Here is a 20,485-nt window from a genome sequence, read left to right on the forward strand (position 1 = left end):
AAAAACTAAAACTATCAATTAATTATGTAATATAATTTCATGTACCCACAATGATAATTTTGGTTTAACACAATTTGTTTACTTGATATTATTGGTACATAAATATTAAAAATTCTTTGTCGGTAAGTTTTGCTGCTTTGCAATGACAATATATATTTTATTCAAACATTTATATATGTTATATAAACGACATTTTCCATACAAGGAAACTTGACATTTGATTCAAACTAAGGATTAATTAAATTAAACAAGACTCAAACAAACATGCGGTCTTTTTTTTTTAAATCATATTGTTTAAATTAGTATATTTTGCCATTTGCTTATGAAACAAATTGATATACAATTTGTTTTTATTACTTTTCTAGTAGAAGATAACTGAAAGATGACCGAACAAGTGAAAAAGGGCAAACCTGCAGCACAAATCGAGGAATCAGTGCAACGTTTAACGTATCGCCATTTTCTCATGCCATTGATAATCATATTGATGATTTATGGGAATGTCGTGCTGGGTACTGCTGAGACGCAGTATGGATATTATGCTGTTCAACGACAAAAAAATATCACCAGTGTTGTTTCGGCATCCCGCCAATCATTATGTGAAGCCAATACTTCATCTATCCGTTTCAAACAGCAACAAGAAGTACAATCAGAAACTGCAAACTGGAGTGCATACTGTCATTTGGCACAAAGTATTCCAGTGCTTTTAATGTCTTTATTGGTTGGATCATGGAGTGACAAAATTGGACGCAGAACAGCGTTACTTGTTCCTACGATTGGTCTAATATTTAAAGCTGGTTTCTTTGCATTAGCAATAAAACTAGAGTGGAATATTTACACACTTATCATTGCTTATTTTGTAGACGGATTAAGTGGTATGTGGATAAGTTTATTAGCAGCTTCTTATTCTTTTGCTGCAGATTTAACTAAATATGGGAAAAGTAGACTATTTGGAATCGTCCTTATTGAAATAATACTCGGCATTGGTGTAACCATAGGCGCTTTGAGCTCGGGTTACGTGATTAAGTATTTGGGATTTTTATATGGATCGGTATTAGTTGTTGGTGTGGCCTGCCTACTTGTTCTTCTTATCATATTTCTCCCAGAAAGCGTACAGACTACGGAAAAATTAACAAGTATTTCCCAGCTGGAATATTTGAAAAATGCAATATCAATTTATACTGAAAAGGATCCGTTGAGATACAAATATATTATATTGGCAGTTGTTTTTGCCCTTAATGTATTGCCAAGTATTGGAAGAGTTAACGTTCAATCTTTATATGTAATGAACTCTCCGTTTTGTTGGAATGCTGTATTTATTGGACTGTTTGGGGCTTTAAGAAGTTTTGCTCAGACGATTGTTGGCGTAGGTCTTTCCCGTCTTCTGTATAAATGGATGTCGAAGAGAGCTATGATTATTCTTGGATCCATATCTGCAATTCTTTATTACTTGATAACAGCAGTTGCTATCAATGACGTTATGCTATTCATCAGTAAGTATAAAGCAATTTTCAGTTTCTATAAAATTTGAACTTTGAAACTGTAAAGAGAGAAAAAAAATATGTGTCATAAGTTTTAAAGCAAAAATGTAAACATCTATTTCAAAGATTTTGGAAGGAAAACTTTTGCACACTTGATGAGTATTAAAGGCGAAGGTATACGAAAGTAGAAATGATGAACGGTAGATGGTAGGCTCATAAGTTAAACTAAAAAGTAATACACTATGACACCATGTATTCAATACATTTCCTAGAAACGAATTTATTCTAAAAACCGTTGCTTATTAAGCATGTCTAGTAATCAAGGAATGAAACTGAACATACTAAATCTATTAACGGCAGTAAAAAGCACAAGGCAATTTATCTCAGCCATAAATTATAATGATTTATATCTAACGAACAGGAAGGATTCATTTGTGTATGATATAAAAAGAAAAGAAGATGTGATATGATTGCCAATGAGACAACTTTTCATATGAGACCAAAATGACACACAAATTAACAAATAAACGTCAACGTACGGCCTTCAGCAATGAACAAAAGTCATACCGCATAGTCAGCCATAAAAGGTCCCGAATTGACAATGTAAATCGTTGAAACGAGAAAACTAACGGCCCTATTTATGCATTATGATGTTCTTTTATGCTTGTTCATACGTAAATTAAAACAAATCCTAGCTAAGAATAGTTACACGTACTCATGTTAAGTAATGTAATTACGTTACATGTGCAGAGTTATTTATTTTCAGGTCCGGTAGTTGGCCTTTTTGGCACTTATCCAATTACAATAATACGGGCAATGATGTCCCAGCTAACCCCAAAAGATAAACAAGGTACACAAATGTTATACATATAGATATAGATATGAACCGGTATAATTATAGGAAACCACCTAAATATCAAAACTTCGAATATATCCACTTTCTAAATTGTCTTCATATAGTCAATTCTACTGATTGATTAATGTTTATTAAAACGAACCTTACTTTAATGTTGTTATTTTAAAGCAACTGGTCTCGTTCGATTTTTTGATTTTTCGAGCTTAAGCAATAAAAAATAATAGATTAACATGTATGAGTATGAGTTAATATTAACACAAATTTTATTTAATACCGTATAGCGGGGTGTACATTTTCGCTTATTTTTGCGGATAGCAAAATTCGACAAAATAAATTCCGCCAATTCAAAAGTGCACATGCAAAGATATAGATAAAAACATTTCATTCGCCAAAATAATAACCGCAAAAATATTTCGTATACCTTATTCATTGAAAGTCGCGAAATTTTACACCCGCAAAAATACGGTAGTACAGTGTTCTCATGGAATAAAAATAATACACAAAAAGAAAAGAACATTAGAAAATTGAGTATCGAAGTTTCTTTGGTTTTGAATAATGTTATGGTTACAGTTTGTTATTCAAGCGTCGCTAAACAATAATGCAAAGTGTTTATACAGTTATAACATATACTACAGGTGCAATGTTTGGAAGTCTGGGTGCAATTGATGCGGTGTGTTCTTTGATTGGATCTGTGGCCTCAAACGTACTGTATGGTGCAACGGTTTCAATAAATGCTTGGCTTATATGGGCTGTTTTTGGCGGCTTCCATGTTGCTGGCTTAGTATTATTTGGGTAATTTATCGTTACAGAATGCAAAATACTTATATATTTCGATGAAAGTTGTTAAATTAGTAATAAAATTGAGAATCGAAATGGGAAATGAATCAAAGAGACAACAACCCGACCATAGAAAAAACAACAGCAGAAGGTCACCAACAGGTCTTCAATGTAACGAAAAATTCCCGCACCCGGAGGTGTCCTCCAGCTGTCCTCTAAACAAATATATACTAGTTCAGTGATAATGAACGCCATACTAATTTCCAAATTGTACACAAGGAACTCAAATTAAAATAAGACAAGTAACATCTTTGGTGAACAATTGAAAACAACATTAGTATTACCTTTATAAAGTCGATATAAATGAACCGATGTTCAAATCTAAAATATCGGTTAAGAATTAAGAGAAAAATAAAGGTAATTAAAAAAAAACAGAGAACGGTATACAATCTGAATACAGCGGGACTGGTTGCGAAGACAGGATAAACGTATCTTGCTACTCATAGAACCAGTTTAATATACTCGTCAAACAACAACCCCTTTTAGACACGACTCAATGGTTCAATACTTACTAAAGGGAGTTGTTCAAGAAAAACGATGAAAAAGGAGACAAATTACAAGCTTTTTTCTGCAAAAGAACCTAACAATTGCCTAAATATGGAACCAACAAAAGGCAATCGTGACAAGTAGTATTGGTTTTTTAAAGTTTTGCAGTGTCAAAAAAATTCTAAAAACATAAACTCTGTGAATCAACTTGCAATGAGGACAAGGTGAAGTAGTTACTTATCTCAGTATTATAAATTTAAAGAAATCAAAATTACATATGAATATATGTAGCAAAGTCCACATACCTTGCCTGGACATACCATTAAAACATTGCAATAGGGCTTATCAATCGTGTGGTGTATTAAATTAATAATGCATATTACAAAACAAAAAAATGTATAATCAAACGAAAGGTAAATGTATTGTTTACATTAACTTTGATGTGCAAATTATGTCTTACACTGACTTATAAATGTGAAAGATATAACAGTTTTAAAATTTACATTAAGCTGATAATGTGGTATGGGCTTTGCTCATTGTTGAAGACCGAACAGTGATCTATACGTGTTCATTTTTGTGTCATTTTGTTTCTGTCGGAGAGTTTTTATACATATTTATATATATCGTTAAATGGTTTTAAATTTCAGATTATTATTGTATAAAGAGGCAGTCGAAAAGAAAAAGATAGAAGACAATACTACTGAAGATGTTAAACTCGTTTATGTCGTGAAGCTATAATGTGATAAACACAAACTATCTTTAACAGTTCGGACGACAAATAACTCTGAAATATCTCATTCAGAACTCCAGTAGAAGACTGAATATCTAGTGTGTGTGCATAATATCTGTAAATAATCCATGATTTAAAATTTACCGCTATGACTTGTATAGTTTTAATTTTGAATAAACTTGTGATTATTTAATAAGTTTTGAAAAGCACGTGAATTCCGATTGTCCTTCCCCTCATCCGGTTCGGAGTAATGTCCATATTTTCGTCTCCTTTAGAATACGAGAAATACAGACAAAACAAAAATCCATAAAAAATCATCTGACCTGCAAGTATCTAAACGTTCATAACTGAAAATAAAATTGGTATAACAAGGTCACGTTTTTTTTATGATGGTTAAAAACGTCTTTACACAATATCCATCGGATGTCGGATGTGTACTGATTGATATTTTTGTCTTAGTTGCATGGTTGTTTTTATTAATTTTTAATAATTGTTATTGGCTTTGAACTAACTGTCAGCTACTACGTGTACTCTCGTATCTGTTCTAAGTGTCCTTGATGTTTTCTGTTTTTAGTTTGAAATTTTATGTAGTATCTCTTTGATGAGCAGAGCCTTTTTCAACTGATTTTTATAGTTTGTTCTTATGTTGTTCTGTTTCACCACTATCCTAGGTAAGGGGACTTACAAACGTTGTTAACCTCGTCACAAATGACAAAATCTTTATAAGCCATCCTGTGGTTTAGTGGTTGTTCTTGGTTCAGGTTTGTTGTAAAAATAAATCGTAAATTGTTTTGTTATAGATTAGGCCCTTATTTTTTGGTTTGATTGATTTGATTTTTTCTTATTATTCATGTCGGGGCTTTGATAGCCGTTTATGCGGTATTTTTGAAGGGTGTAATTTAACTACAGTTGCTTAAATCCAATTCATTTGAAATTTGGTAGAAAGCTCTCTCATTGGCAACCCATACCACATCTCCTTTTTTTTAATAAAAGACGATACAAATGTTGGTCATGATCAAAAGAAATAACGCAAAAGAAATTGACGAAGAACACTCATTACAATGTCTTACGTGTTTATGTCTATACATCTTTGAGTTTCAGATGTATGGGTCGGAGTGTTTCTAGTGAAGATAAATCCAGTAAGCGTTTCGAGCGTACGAACTAAATCAAGTGCATATATACATCACATACAGCTTAGATAAACTGTTTTTTTCTTTAAACATACAATTCTTCCAAACAAAATGAATTGACAATCTTTCATTTTGCAATTACGTTTTGGGCCCCTAAAAATTGAGATAAACAGCAGTTAACAAGAAAATGCAAAATTTGAGCATTATGGTAGTTTGAAGTGAGTACAATATATCTTTTGCAACAGTGCATCTCATCGGTAGAAATGCAGATGTTCTTTTGTGCATATAATAGGTAAATATTAATCTCTAATTATCTTTGTATAACACACAACCTGGAACATTTATATACGCACACGTGTAATTTGGCCGTGCATTATGCGGACAAAAAATTGTAAGGTAACTGTTTATAATTTCATCTATTTTTTTCTTTACCACTGGAAATTGTAGTTTCGCTTTATTATACATGTCAAATAAAAACAAGTCCTCTGAATTGCAAATAAAAGAGCAATATGCAATCACTTAAATTGATGAATCTTCCAGTCTATTTGAAATCTGTATTTATTGAGTTAAGCGCATTACATTTGTGCCATTTTTGTTTTCCAAAATTCCATATTTATGTTGCATTCTGTAAATATTGACAATGCAATTTCCCATAGGAACTCCTTATATGGCTAAAACTGTACAACTTTTACTATGAAGTTTTGAAAAAAATCTTATCCCAGAATTGAAAGTTCATATGCACCACAATTTTTTTCAAAGGTCAAAATATAGGGCTGTGCAGCAATTTTCAACTTTATATGTCCTGAACTTCTCGTTGTTTAAACTTTTGTTCTTCACTACCTCTACCTCGAATGAAAGATTACCACATATTTCAATATAAACAATATGTACACGTATATTTACTGGTAACATTCCCAAGTTATGTCTCTGTGAGATGGAACACAAAAAGCATAACTGGGAACCAGTATTTTAACAATATCTGCCAAAAAGAGGCGTGTTTTGAGAAAAAGCTGTATTTACAAAGTGCAACCTCTAACGGCGCCACAAGGTTATATATCATTTGCTGCAAAATCCAAATCTACATTTTTGCAAGTATAGCAGATGAGGTAAAATTTACCTTGTGTCCTTAATAAGAAATATTTTGTAAAATATTTCCCAATGAAAATTAAGTGAACATTACTTTCAAGTTTTGTTCCACAGCAGACTTATAATGTTGCTTTAGTTTATAAAGCTTCGAGCTTTTTTTCTTTATGTCGAGCCTGAGAATTTTGTTGCAAAAGTGAGACATAGCGATCTTACATTACATCTGCGGCGTCAAAAAATATTTACCCTGTGGTTAAAAGTTAAAAAGAAATTATTAAATTTCTTTAACTATCATGGATTTCTACTAAATTTGGACCGAAGCTTGTTTATGACCATAACATAGTATTCAGAATTATTATTATTTTTAAATCCTATTATCCGTATTTTACTTATTAATGGACTTAGCTTAACTTCAAGTTAACACAATATACAGTCTGCAGTTACAGTTTTCAAAACTTTTGGAATCGCATTATAGATCAGGCAATCTTTCGTTCTAATAATATGTCTTTTTTTTAATTGTAATAATGTAACATTGATTCGGTGACCAATTCGTGATGGTGACAATAAAATTTGTGAAATAGCGTATAGCAGACCTTGTGCACGTGTGGCATAGGTATTGCATAGGTATGGCAGTGTTTCAAGTGATGCAGCTATGTTAATATGAAAACAGGCCATATATAGCAGTTTAATTTGCTATATGATATTCAGTAACTCACTTGACATGGGCTATTAAGCGCAGGGTTTACACAACATCAAATAACTCGCTTCTTCAAAGTGTAATTATGACAATTTATCATTTTTTATTGACTTTGTAGACCATGTGTCATTTTATACTTACTATGGTTAGAATGAATCTAGAACTTAGACGGGTCAATGAATTATTTTACCTTGTATACTAACAAGATCCATTAGGTTCTTGATCCAGTGATACATGTGCCGACTTATATTAGCTTATTTTAGTTTGATTAACACCATCATTTATTAAGTGCCTCTTATTACACGTGTCAATATATATATATATATATATACGTATTGAGAATATTTATTCATAATTACATGTACTAACTCTACGGTACAATAACAATATATGCTTTATGAGCTATATGGGCTTTGCCCATAGTTGAAGGCCTTACGGTGACATATAGTTGTTAATTTCTGTGTTATTGTGGTATCTTTGGGAAAGTTGCCTCATTGGCAATCATACCACATCTTTTTTTTTTATATTTAAATGTACTGAAAATAGTTATATTAAGTGAAATTATAACGTATCATGTATATGTAATTGTGATAAATTGACCTTGATATCAGTATTTATATTTACTGTACTATCAATAAGGCTGTGTATACATAACAAAGTTATAGCAAATAAACATTTGAGTAAATGCAGTATCGTTTAGGTTATGAATAAAACAACATATTCTTCGAAAAAAAAAGAAACCTTTAGCATCATTATATAGAAAAAAAGCTGTAGTTTCAGTTATACATTTGTTCTGTCTAAGGCATATGCAAGAAAATTATAACTACCGATCACCGGGTAGAATATACAATTAAGAGATGTGGTATGATTGCTAAAGAGACAACTATCTACAAGAGATACATTTTCATAATATTTTATCATCTGCGAGTCCAAAAGACGCACGGCGAATGCAGTCATAAGGGCTTTATTGTGTTACGATCAGCTGATATTTTTCTGTATAAATTTTCTTTGTGTAAACAGTACATTTAAACGATTGGTGAATGTGATATTATTAGGTCAAACGTATCAGCGTAGGTTCATACTTTGCATTCAGCGGTATGTACAGATCAAAGAGGTACGAAAGATAATAGAGAGACAGTCAAACTCATAAATAGAAAATAAACTGACAACGCCATGGCTAAAAATGAATAAAAGTAATCCTGGGTCAAGGTGTAACGTTAAATAAATAAAATACAAATCATTTGACGTAGATGTTAGCAACTACATATGTACTACTTTAGTCGTGATTTTCTATTTTATGACAGCTTCATGACGATACGTTAGGGTAACCTATAGACAACAATTCAATGTTCTGCTAATACACATAGGAGAGACACGATATACATTTTTTATTCGAAAGTATACTTTACAGAAACATTGTTCTGAGTGATTGCAAAAGACGTGCGACAGATACAAGATATACAATATATCATAAAGAAGGTGTGTTAATAATATATTGTTTAAAATCAAATTCTATAAAACAAAAATAAGTTTTTAGTTAAAAAAAGTAAAAACACAAATATACCGAACTCAAAGCAAAATTGAAAACGGTAAGTGCTTATCAAATGGCAATTCAAAAGGTAAATATATATAGGAAGGTATGGTATGAGTGACAATGAGACAACTCTTCACCAAAGTCACAATTTATAAAAGTAAACCATTATAGATCAATGTACGGTCTTTAACACGGAGTCTTGGCTCACACCGAACAGCAAGTTATAAAGGGCTCTAAATAAACCCACACCAAACGAATGGAAAACAACTGTCATTTTCCATATATTCCCATACCTTCGACTATGACATATTTGGTGACTGATAATCCAAAAGAGCCCCAGTAATTGAATGGGAAAGGTTTCCCCTTTCAAAATATTTGATTTCCTCAGTGTTGCGCAATCTTTAGTTTTAAAATGTTTTTTGAGTTTGATGATCTGGTGTTTCTTGTACCGTCTTATTCTTTTCTCCTACACTTAGTGTTGTTGGTCCTTCGTCAACTAATAGCCATGTGGTGAGACTGGACCTCTGTGAGATGCCTGTATGTTGAACCAGCCTATGTGTTTGTCTCATTATTATTGTTTCAGCAGTCTCGTGTTACAGTCCCTTTCGATTTAATTTAAATGCTGAATATACACAGGTAGACAGACCGTCCTCGCATGTCAAATTTTTACCCCGTAGAGAATTTTATAATTCAACATTTTGACCCCGTAGAGATTCTCGTACGTCAACAGTTTGACTCCTTAGGTTTTTCGTACGTCAAAATGTGTACCCCGTATATACAGACACAGCCTACCGGTCTATATTTTGATCCCGAAGAGATACTAAAACTAAGTCACATCAACGGATAATAATCAACAATGAAATTATCATCTATTTAAATTAGTATTTTACATATATGATCACAATGATTACTGAAATGTCAAACAACATGAATATTGTTGGAATATAAGTTTTAGATTTTTCAGGTAGGTTTTTTTTTAATCTAAAATAATATATGTATTATATCAAAACGTTTATAGGGAGGACAATTATCTAAATCAATGAAAGCAAACAAAACTTCATACAAGGCATACGTAATGACCTATAATGTGAAGATTGTAATTATCAAATAAAATTTGTTGCATAAGTGCACTAGATGTTCTAATGCAAAACCACTAAATCGTTAGTTTCAAACTTAAAAAAAGAAGAAACAATGAAAAACGATATGCAGTCTTTTTTCAATCAACACTTTTGTGTAAATTATCTTCAGTTTATTTTCGATTTAGGAGTTTGACTATCCCTCTGGTCCCGTTCGTCCCTCTTTTTTTCTTTTTAGCATTTGTTTATAAAGAGTTTTACAGGATAAAATCCAGACCAACTTCAATTAACATGATTAAGTATAGTTATTAAATGTATAGATAAATATTCCTACAAGACTTCTTTTTTAATTTAAGAATTAAAACAAAATGTCTGACCAAATTGAAAATGGAATACTAAAAGCAGAAAATGAAAATTCAGTGCAACGTTTAACCTGTTGCCAATTTGTTTTTATTACTTTTCTAGTAGAAGATAACTGAAAGATGACCGAACAAGTGAAAAAGGGCAAACCTGCAGCGCAAATCGAGGAATCAGTGCAACGTTTAACATATCGCCATTTTCTCATGCCAATCATAATAATTTTGATGATTTATGGAAATGTTGTTCTGGGTACTGCTGAGACGCAGTATGGATATTATGCTGTTCAACGACAAAAAAATATCACCAGTGTTGTATCTGATTCCCGCCAATCATTATGTGAAGCGAATTCTTCATCTATCCGTTTCAAACAGCAACAAGAAATACAGTCAATAACTGCAAACTGGAATGCGTATTGCCATTTGGCACAAAGTATTCCAGTGCTTTTAATGTCTTTATTGGTTGGATCATGGGGGGACAAAATTGGACGCAGAGCAGCATTAATTGTTCCTACATTTGGTTTGTTTTTTAAGGCAGCTTTTTTCGCAATAGCAATAAAACTTGAGTGGAGTATTTACACATTTATTATTGCTTTTTTTGTTGATGGATTATGTGGCATGTGGATAACTTTAATAGCTGCTGCATATTCTTTTGCTGCAGATTTGACTAAATATGGAAAAAGTCGATTATTTGGAATTATCATGATTGAATTAACACTTGGAATGGGTGTAACCATAGGCGCTTTAAGCTCAGGCTATGTGATTAAGTATTTGGGATTTTTTTACGGATCTGTTTTAATTGTTGGTGTTACTTGCTTTATTGCTTTTCTTATAATATTCCTTCCAGAAAGTGTACAGACTACAGAAAAATTAACAAGTATTTCTCAGATAGAATATCTAAAAAAATCAATATCATTTTATACTAAGAAAGATCCTTTGAGATACAAATATATTATCCTGGCAGTTGTTTTTGCCCTTAATGTAACACCAGCTATTGGTAGAATTAACGTTCAATCGTTATACGTGTTAAACTCTCCATTTTGTTGGAATGCTGTGCTTATTGGACTGTTTGGAGCATTAAGAAGTTTTGTCCAGATGATAGTCGGTGTAGGGCTTTCTCGTCTTGTGTATAAATGTATGTCAAAGAGAGCTATGATTATTCTTGGATCCATATCTGCAATCGCTTATTACCTGGTGACAGCAGTTGCTGTCAACGATGTTATGATATTTATCGGTAAGTATAAAGAAATCTAAAGTTTTGATAATATTTAAAATTAAACAAAACACTATTTGTTTAATAGTTTTAAAAATATTTCAATGATTTATGCCAAGTAAATTTTTGCATTCCTGACGACTTGTACGGCATAGGCATCCTCAAATGAATAGGGTTCATTGTTTGAGGACAGATGTGAGTGGAACCGAAAAATATAAAACCATGACATCAAGTATTTTGTTAATCTCTCTTGTATTAAACTTACTCAAATCATCATGCGCAATGCATATCTTGGACATTAGTGTCATTTGCATCGCCTTATCTGTTTACAATAACCTACAAGTTTCGCCTTTCTTAAAAGCTGTGGACTGCTTCGCCCTTACCTATTTTAAGGTAGTATGGGTGTACATATGGTTGTTGATTTAGTATTAGAAATGAAGTATTTTAGTTATTGAAATACAATGGATTTACTTTAAGAGTTTGCGTTATAGGGTGCCTGTGTGAAGATGTGCCAAGATTGGCAGAAGATATAAAATAAAAAAAATGCATTTTTGTAAACATTATATATGAACATTGTGTAGCAAAACAAATTGTGTATATTGCAGATTGACAAAGCAAATAAGCACATATTAATACAAATGTAGTTGATATTTCAATATATTCAATCTCACTAACATTTTGATCGGAACAGAAATACAAATACATCATTTTCCGGTCTGTAATTCTTATCTTATTTAGGCCAATAGCTGCTGTTGTATTTTAGCCGCATCATAAAGCCACCAATCAGAATATATATGTGCTAACTAATAACTTCAAAATGGCGTGTATGACGACTGAAACTAATAGCTTCGTACCGTGATGCGAAGCAATAAATGGTGTGTTAGATTTTATAGTAAGATGTTGTTATTATTTGATCTGACAGTATATGAACTTTAACCGATAGTAAATTTCACAAGCAGGCCTCAAATGCAGTTGATCTCATACAATGAAATATCATGGAATGCAAGGATCGTTACACGCACATATATTAGGTATAATCTAGTAACTTACACGTTATCTTTACATATAAAGATTTATAATTTATTTTCAGCTCCAGCAGTTGGCTTATTTGGCTCATATCCGATTACTATAATACGGGCAATGATGTCCCAGTTCACCCCAAAAGATAAACAAGGTACATACATATAATAAAACTTGCTGCAATATATATGTATAACTTGCTATTACTATAAGATCCAACAAACATATGTCTTCTTTTAATTTACCATTACGTCATTGTAATAGTGCAGTGTTTTAGGTCTAATATTAAATCGGAATAATACACAAAACTGAATAAACTATAAACAAAAATAGGAAATTTATCATGAGTTATTTCGATTTTAACGAATATTGATCAATGTTATGTCAACAGTCGCTTTTATTTTAAATCGTTGCTGAAAAATTCTTAGGTAACATGCAATCATTAAACTTCAAGGGGGTATGGTTTGTTTCTAAATAAAAGTATTCTGATCTCCATTTGATGAAAGAAAATGCCCAAGCAGTTAATTCACAAAAAAAAATCTTAATCCTCATAATGACAGATATTGGAAAAAATAATTTGATTAATATAGCGTTTTAAAAATTAAATACGAAAAAAAAGTCTGACTCATTGTTGTTGATCCACTTGTGTTCATGCATATATATATAACCAATATTACAGGTGCAATGTTTGGAAGTTTAGCTGCTATTGATGCTGTATGTTCCTTGATTGGATCTGTAGCATCAAATGTACTTTATGGTGCAACAGTTTCAATATATTCAGGACTTATATGGCTTGTATTTGGTGGCTTCCATTTGGCTGGCTTATTATTATTTGGGTAATGTATCTTTCTATACAGTTTTATACTTAAATGTCTACCTTGATTAGGTCGACAGAAATTTACCGATATTCAAATCTATCTAATTGGGAAGGAAGTGAAAAATAATAGATTTTTTTTTAAATGATAGAATCGCATTTAATCCGAAAGCATTGAGACCGAGTGCGTCGTCCAATGCTATGCATCTCTGCAGTATATAATATTCCAACAATAAAAAATCAATTGCCTAAATAACGAAGCGCTAACATGGCACCTTTAAGTAGGGTAATTATAAAAATGTAGCGTCAAACAAATTCTTAAAAAACATAGACGCTTTAACTTAAGTTGAATGAAAAACAAACGTATTCTTATTATAAATTGAACTACATATAAATATGTGTAACAAAGTCCACATACCTTGCCTGGGTCTATCCTTAAAATTTTGAAATACAGCTATAAGTTATCTATCGTTTGCCTAAATTAGATTAATAATGCATATTTATACCAAAAAAAATACGAATATCATATCAAATGATTGGTAAATGTATAATCATTGTATTCTATTATGAGGTGGAAATTATGTCGCGCACTGACTAATACATATAAAGATATAACAGTTTTAAAATAAATATATTCAATTGACGTGTCTTTGTCTTTGTTGGAGAGTGTTCGAATGCCACATCTCCATTTTATAAATGTACTTTACATTGATTTTAATTTCAGATTGTTATTGTATAAAGAAGCAGCTGAAAAGAAAAACGTTGAAGACAATACAACGGAGGATGTTAAACTCGTATATGTCGTGAAGCTGTAATGCGGTTATATAATACTTTCTTAAACATTTCGGACGAAAAATGAATATATGAAAATAAAATATCCGGATTGTTTCATTCAGAACTCCAACAGAAGATAAACTTCGCAATAGCCACATTCTTGTACATTAATATATTTAAATAATCTATGATTTATAAGGACCCAATATATCTTGTGTTTGTCGAACTACCAGTTTTAATATATATATATGAATACATTTTTTACATAAATAAGGCCGTTAGTTTTCTTGTTTGAATTGTTTTACATTGTCTTATCGGGCCCTTTTATAGCTGACTATGCGGTATGGGATTTGCTCATTATTGAAGGCCGTACGGTGACCTATAGTTGTTAATGTCTGTGTCCTTTTGGTCTTTTGTGGATAGTTGTCTCATTAGCAATCATACCACATCTTCTTTTTTATATAACTCTGTGATCAGTGATCATTGTAATAGCATCTACAGTGCAAAACTCTTCAATTTTTGATTAAGTTGGGATTATTTAGGAAAAAAGCACGTGAATTCCAACTGTCCTTCCCCTTTTCAGTTTGGAGTAATGTCCATATTTTCGTCTCCTTTATAATACGGGAAACAGTAACGAACCTGTATTGGTCTAAGATAAAAACTAAGGATTTCAAACATCATCTCACTTCAATTTTCGCAATTGAAAATAAAATTTGCATCAGGTCACTTTCCTTTTGACTGTTAAAGACGTCTTTAAAAAATCAATCGGGTATTGATGATGTGTACTGATTGATACTTTTGTCTTAGTCATTAGTTGTTATTGGCTTTGAACAAGCTGTCAATACTGTGAGTATTATCATTTCTGTACTTTTTGTCTTTTTGTTGTAAGGGATGAGGAATGGATATATACCCTGCCTTGTCCTGTGTTTTGACTGATGTGTACATGTGTCGTAGTATCTGCTTGACGAGTTGATATGAAGAAGATGTGGTATGATTGTCAACGAAACAACTCTCAACAAGAGACTGATTTTTATGTTGTGCTGTTTCACCACTGTCCTACGTAAGAGAAAGGTTGGGCTCTCACAATGTGTTTACCACGCAACATTATTTACTATCCTTAACAAGCAGGAGTTAAGTTAAGTTGTTGTCGTTCGATCATGTCTGTCGTATTGTTGTTTTATTTTTTCGAAAATTAGGCCTTTATTTTTTTTTCAATTAAATTTTGTTTATGCCGGATCTTTTTATAGCCGACTCGACGGTATTGATGAAGGCTCCTTTAGCTATAATTGCATGAATCTCCTTCATTTGAACTTTGGTGGATATATTACTCATTGGCAACCATACTATATCCCCTTATTTCTATATAAGACTATAAAAATCTTTGTCATGATCGAAAGAAACTATGCAGTAGAAATTCACGACAAATATTAATTTCGAAGTCTTATATGTTTATGTCTTATACATCTTTTGATTTCAAATGCTTTGGTCTGAGTGTTCTTGGTGAAGGTTGAACCAGTGAAGAGTCCGAACGTACGAACTAAACAAAGTCTTGAACATATATGTATCACACAGAGACTTGTGTTCCCTTTTAGCATACCATTCTCTTAAAGAAAATTGAATTGACAATCTTTCATTTCCCAGTCACATTTTGTTTCCCTCTTCCGTCTAAAAAAATCAAAAATATAACGCAGATTTAAGCACTATCATAGTTTGAAGTGAATATATTTGACCTTTTGCAACAATGCACTATGTAGAAATGCAAATTTTCTGTATAAGTTGAAAACAGAAAAAAAGAGGTGACGAATCGAAAGAAGTCAACTTTTCTACAGTAAAGTGGTAACAAAAATGAGGTTTCTCTTTCAAAAAAAAAAACGACGGACGAACGCACCGATTTAAGGACGGACGAACGGACTTGACAGACATATATTCCCTATTATATTCTTTCAAATTCCTTTTTTAGGTCGGAATTAAAGCAAGATTTCTTTAAAATGCCGAAGGTGAAAAAATAAGATCTTACAGTTACACCATCACATTAATTAATCTCACTTATGCACTACTGTTTTTAAATCAACAGAATATATTAGCTTGAATAGATTATCTTTTCTTTTATATTTTAAAATGACACCGCGCATTTCTTATCGTATCTCAAGTTTGTTGATCTTTGTTTATTTTGTATTTCAAAATCGATCACCGTTATCTATTGACCTTTTTAAATTTAGATTTATATGCACGTTTTAGTAAAATTTTTGATTCAGGAAGTTTACTCGTTGGTCAATAATTATGGAAAAACAAGGAAATCTGCCTCCTCCGCCGCAGTATAGTCAAGGTAAGAACTAATATATATATATTTTTATTTTTTCAAAAGATTCACGACTCTGCGACACTCTTTGTCATTAATTAACAGGAAGTTTCTGCTAGACGTGATCAGTATTACACATGTAAATATGTGTTACAGTTAAAATAAAGCATCTGCTTGAGTAAATCGTCACTTATGAGTCTTATGTTGACGCGTCTATGGTACAAAATTATAAGATAGTTTTTAACTGACAGAAAGGTGACTCCTATATGTGTTGGTATAATTAGCTCAAGGAAAACAGTAAATACAATTTCTGGTTTGGAAAAATTACAAATTTATTTGACAGTTTTAGTTCAAATACTTTACATGTGTTTTCTTCAAACTGTTTTCATAACTGTCACTTTGACCGATTTTGAAATAGGAATGTTAAAGGTCTTATAAAATTATTTTAATCCAATCTGATGTGTAGATGCCTTCGCAACTCAGAAAACTCGCCATTGGTAGATGTGAAAGTTATTAATCAAATCTGTTAGTATATCAAAAAAGAAGTGACATGGTTGCCAATAATACAAGTTAACACCGCACATGAGACCACATGACACAGACATTAACAACTATAGGTCATCGTACGGTTTTCAACAATGATCAAAAACCATACTTTAAAAACTTGGTTATCTAAATTGCTGAAAACAATGAGGATAAAAACATCTGTTTTGCAGTTTACGGGTACAGTAGCTGCATGTGCATATAAAAACTTATTGAGTCGATATTTATTGATTAAACTTAGGTGATACTTAAATAAAGTTATGTGATTGACACCTTGTAATGGGTCCTTAACAACTCTTAACTGCAGCAAGATGGCAGATTATCAGCACAAGAGAAGCAGGGATGCCGCTGTAACAACTGCACGTATTGTTGGTCATCACCATTCCACTATTATAAGTCGTTTTGAGAATAAAAATCAGGCAATAAACGCTGTTAAAGACCTTCCGAGATAATGAAGATCCCCTATACCATTTGCTAGAGAAAATCAAGCATAATGAATGTTGGTCAGAAGAAAACCCATTGCATACAAGACAATCCTAAAAAGAGAGTGGTGGCTATACAGGAGCCTTTTTACACGAACTGTTCGAAATCAACTCATTGCTTCTGGTTATCGTGCGAAAAGACCATTTTGGAGACCTTTGCTAACGAACAGACATAGTTTTCCGTATCCAATGTAGTGCAGAGCTCGCCAAAGTTGGAAATTAGCATCGTGGAGGAAGATCAAATGTTCAAATGGAATTCGTTTCATCTTCCTTGGCCCGATCGTAACCCGGATTTGAACCATATCGAGCATATATGGGACACTATTGGGAAGAATGTGCGCAAAAGGGCATCCCAGTTCAAACACATCATGAAATATACAATGCCCATCATCAGAAATGGTTGCTTCTACCTTAGCAATAAATTAGTCGATTTATGGCAGGAATCAGAAGACGTTAAGATGCGGTTATCCGTTTGAATGGAGGCTGCGCACAAAGTTCTAATTTTTTGGCGTATAACGATTAACCATGATGTTCGACTACAGTGAAAGTTTAAAAAGGATTTTTTTTTGTACAAAAAACACTTCATTTTGTTATTAAAATTGTGGTTATATAAATCTTTTTTTTTTAAACATTTTTTGATCGTTTCAATGCAAATGTTATCATAAACTATGTTTCAATAATATTATACACATGTTTTATTATATTTCATCCAAAACAAGAGGCTGATTTTTCAAGTTTTAAAAAATCAAGGTGTTGCAATTCTTTTTTCCATGTGTATATATAGACATGAGTTCGTTCATGACAATTTAACATTTTCTTTTATCCACAACTTATGAGTTCACGAGTCATACATTGATTCGGGTAACCAAGATAAGAAAAGTGAAGACATACATTTGTATTTCCAGCGATTATAAGAAATGTCTTTTGTATAATGACTACCTGGTAAACACCAATAAGATAGTAACCTATGACAATCACACTATTTGTAAAAGTGATACATGTATATATTGTACGATATCATTTAAGATATGAAATTTGACAGTAAGTCATTGTTGTCTCGCGACGTATGCGATACATAGGATTAGTATAGAACTATTCGACAGCTGTGATGGAAATTATTTGTATTTCATAAATGTCTGTAATATTTTTTCTGTCTATTAAGAAATACCATCAAAAATGTGGCGCACACTGAATAACTAGCGAACAAACAGAAAAAAATATTAGTCATTCCTTAATGTTGAATTCAAAATTCCATTCCAACCTGGAGTAAATCATGAAAAAACGTTCATGACGTCACGGTCACATGATAAATTATTTCTATGAGCTGATAGACAAAACACTGGCTGCCAATCAGAATACGCGTTTCATTTAAATTTAAATTATAAAGCTTTATATTTCGGAAGGTAGAAGAACTGGTATGAGTCATTTATTGTTTGTTTGTACCTTATGTTATCAAGTTTTCGTCTGTGACTTGTCCATTGTCCTTGACCTTATTATCATGGTTCAGTGACTTCTTGAACAAAAACCTTTTTTAAGTGAATTTCTCACTTCTATTGAGTAAAAAGAAGACAATTATTGGTGGATTCCTTGCTACGTTTACATTTGTACATGCCCGTCAGACATATTTCATCTGAACTACATGTATAAGCAATAGGTGAACTATACTTGGTTATTGAATGGTTTGTCTAGCAGTTCTCAACCGACCTTAAATTCCTTTTCATTGTTAATTGGTTAATGTTAATTTTTTGTTGTTCGTTCTTTTTTTCAAGTACTGTAAGTAATTATAGATCAACTATGTTAGGTACATGAATGCTTATGTGGTGTTTATTACTACCTTTACCTCAATTGGTTCTTTGTTTTGCAACATATCTCTCGCCTGGAGACATACAAGAATTGGTCCGATGTTTAAAATAAATTATTATGTATAATATCTTGCTGCAGGAGGACAACAATCGACAGTGGTCATCACATCGCCAGCAATGTTAGGACCACAGTTTCGGGAGGTACCAGTCCGAACACAATGTCCAGCCTGTCAAGCTGATATAATGACCTCTACACGATATGAAACTGGTACACTGACCTGGATTAGCATTGGCGTTTTATGTTTGTTTGGGTAAGAAAAAAACATCGATAACGAATGTTCCTTTTTTCTATTTGGGGTCATATAGGTTGATTTCGTCGATTACATATTAACATTATGGACATTGTCTTACAACAACTATATAACAATAAAAAACGAGTTTCAAAGGATAACTAAATCCTGCTCCCCTACTGGTACCCATTATTTTGATCATGACAAGTTAAAATTCGTGTTTTGTATGTACATGAGATCTTCTTGAAAACCGAAAAAAATACTTTGAAAATATAACGCTCAGATGTCATTGCAAGAAAATGTTTCGACTGGAATAATTAGAAATTCACCAAGTATTTTGCATAACCAATTCTATTTTTATACTAATCACAATACCAACAAATTTCTAGATATTGGTCCAAATGATGAAAAGAAAATTTATTAGTTTTTTGCTCATTGTTGCTATTCCTCTGATGGGTATGAGATGCGCAACAATGACTTAGATGTATGTGAAATCTAAACCATAAAATATGATTTTAATTAATATAAACTATTTTTCAGATGTTGGTTTGGGTGTTGTCTCATTCCCCTCTGTGTTGACCCCTGTAAAGATGTTGTGCACTCCTGTCCAAACTGTAAGCAGATGGTTGGAAAGTACAACAGGATGTAACGATCGTTGTTCAATGTCACGTGACATTCTACGTTAGAAAATTAGTTGTTTTCTTTTTTTATTATTCTTTTTAAAGAATCATTGCTACATGATATATAAATTTTAATTGATCTGTGATACGAACATTTAAAACTATTTGTGTTCTCTTCTTACTGTTTTACTTTATGTTGACATCCGTTGTTACATATTTGTATATAAAAGGTAATACTATTGCAAAAACGTGTTTATTCTATGCCATTGTATCCTTACAATCATGCACACACTGCTGTTAAATGTCTTGTACGTATCAAAATCAGAAAATACATTATGTAAAACACTCTACTTTTTTTATATATA

General features: G+C 32.1%; 3 protein-coding genes across 3 annotated transcripts; all 3 read left to right on the forward strand.

Annotated features, from left to right (window-relative positions):
* Positions 1-382: 382 nt before the first annotated feature.
* On the forward strand, positions 383-3,130 carry LOC134700270 (lysosomal proton-coupled steroid conjugate and bile acid symporter SLC46A3-like). The gene is made up of 3 exons (XM_063561628.1): positions 383-1,490; positions 2,245-2,328; positions 2,970-3,130. Exons 1-3 carry the CDS (start codon positions 383-385, stop codon positions 3,128-3,130), a joined length of 1,353 nt encoding a protein of 450 aa, XP_063417698.1.
* Positions 3,131-9,676: 6,546 nt separating this feature from the next.
* On the forward strand, positions 9,677-14,152 carry LOC134700271 (lysosomal proton-coupled steroid conjugate and bile acid symporter SLC46A3-like). The gene is made up of 5 exons (XM_063561629.1): positions 9,677-9,795; positions 10,373-11,497; positions 12,519-12,650; positions 13,176-13,332; positions 14,035-14,152. The coding sequence occupies exons 2-5, from the start codon at positions 10,390-10,392 to the stop codon at positions 14,123-14,125; spliced, it is 1,488 nt and encodes a 495-aa protein (XP_063417699.1). The 5' UTR covers positions 9,677-9,795; positions 10,373-10,389; the 3' UTR covers positions 14,126-14,152.
* A 2,196-nt stretch (positions 14,153-16,348) lies between these two features.
* Positions 16,349-20,255, forward strand: LOC134700204 (lipopolysaccharide-induced tumor necrosis factor-alpha factor homolog). Its single transcript, XM_063561563.1, has 3 exons — positions 16,349-16,410; positions 19,350-19,521; positions 20,041-20,255. Exons 1-3 carry the CDS (start codon positions 16,365-16,367, stop codon positions 20,147-20,149), a joined length of 327 nt encoding a protein of 108 aa, XP_063417633.1. The 5' UTR covers positions 16,349-16,364; the 3' UTR covers positions 20,150-20,255.
* Positions 20,256-20,485: the final 230 nt, after the last annotated feature.

Source organism: Mytilus trossulus, unplaced genomic scaffold (genome assembly GCF_036588685.1).
Source record: "Mytilus trossulus isolate FHL-02 unplaced genomic scaffold, PNRI_Mtr1.1.1.hap1 h1tg000128l__unscaffolded, whole genome shotgun sequence".
NCBI classification, from domain to species: domain Eukaryota; kingdom Metazoa; phylum Mollusca; class Bivalvia; order Mytilida; family Mytilidae; genus Mytilus; species Mytilus trossulus.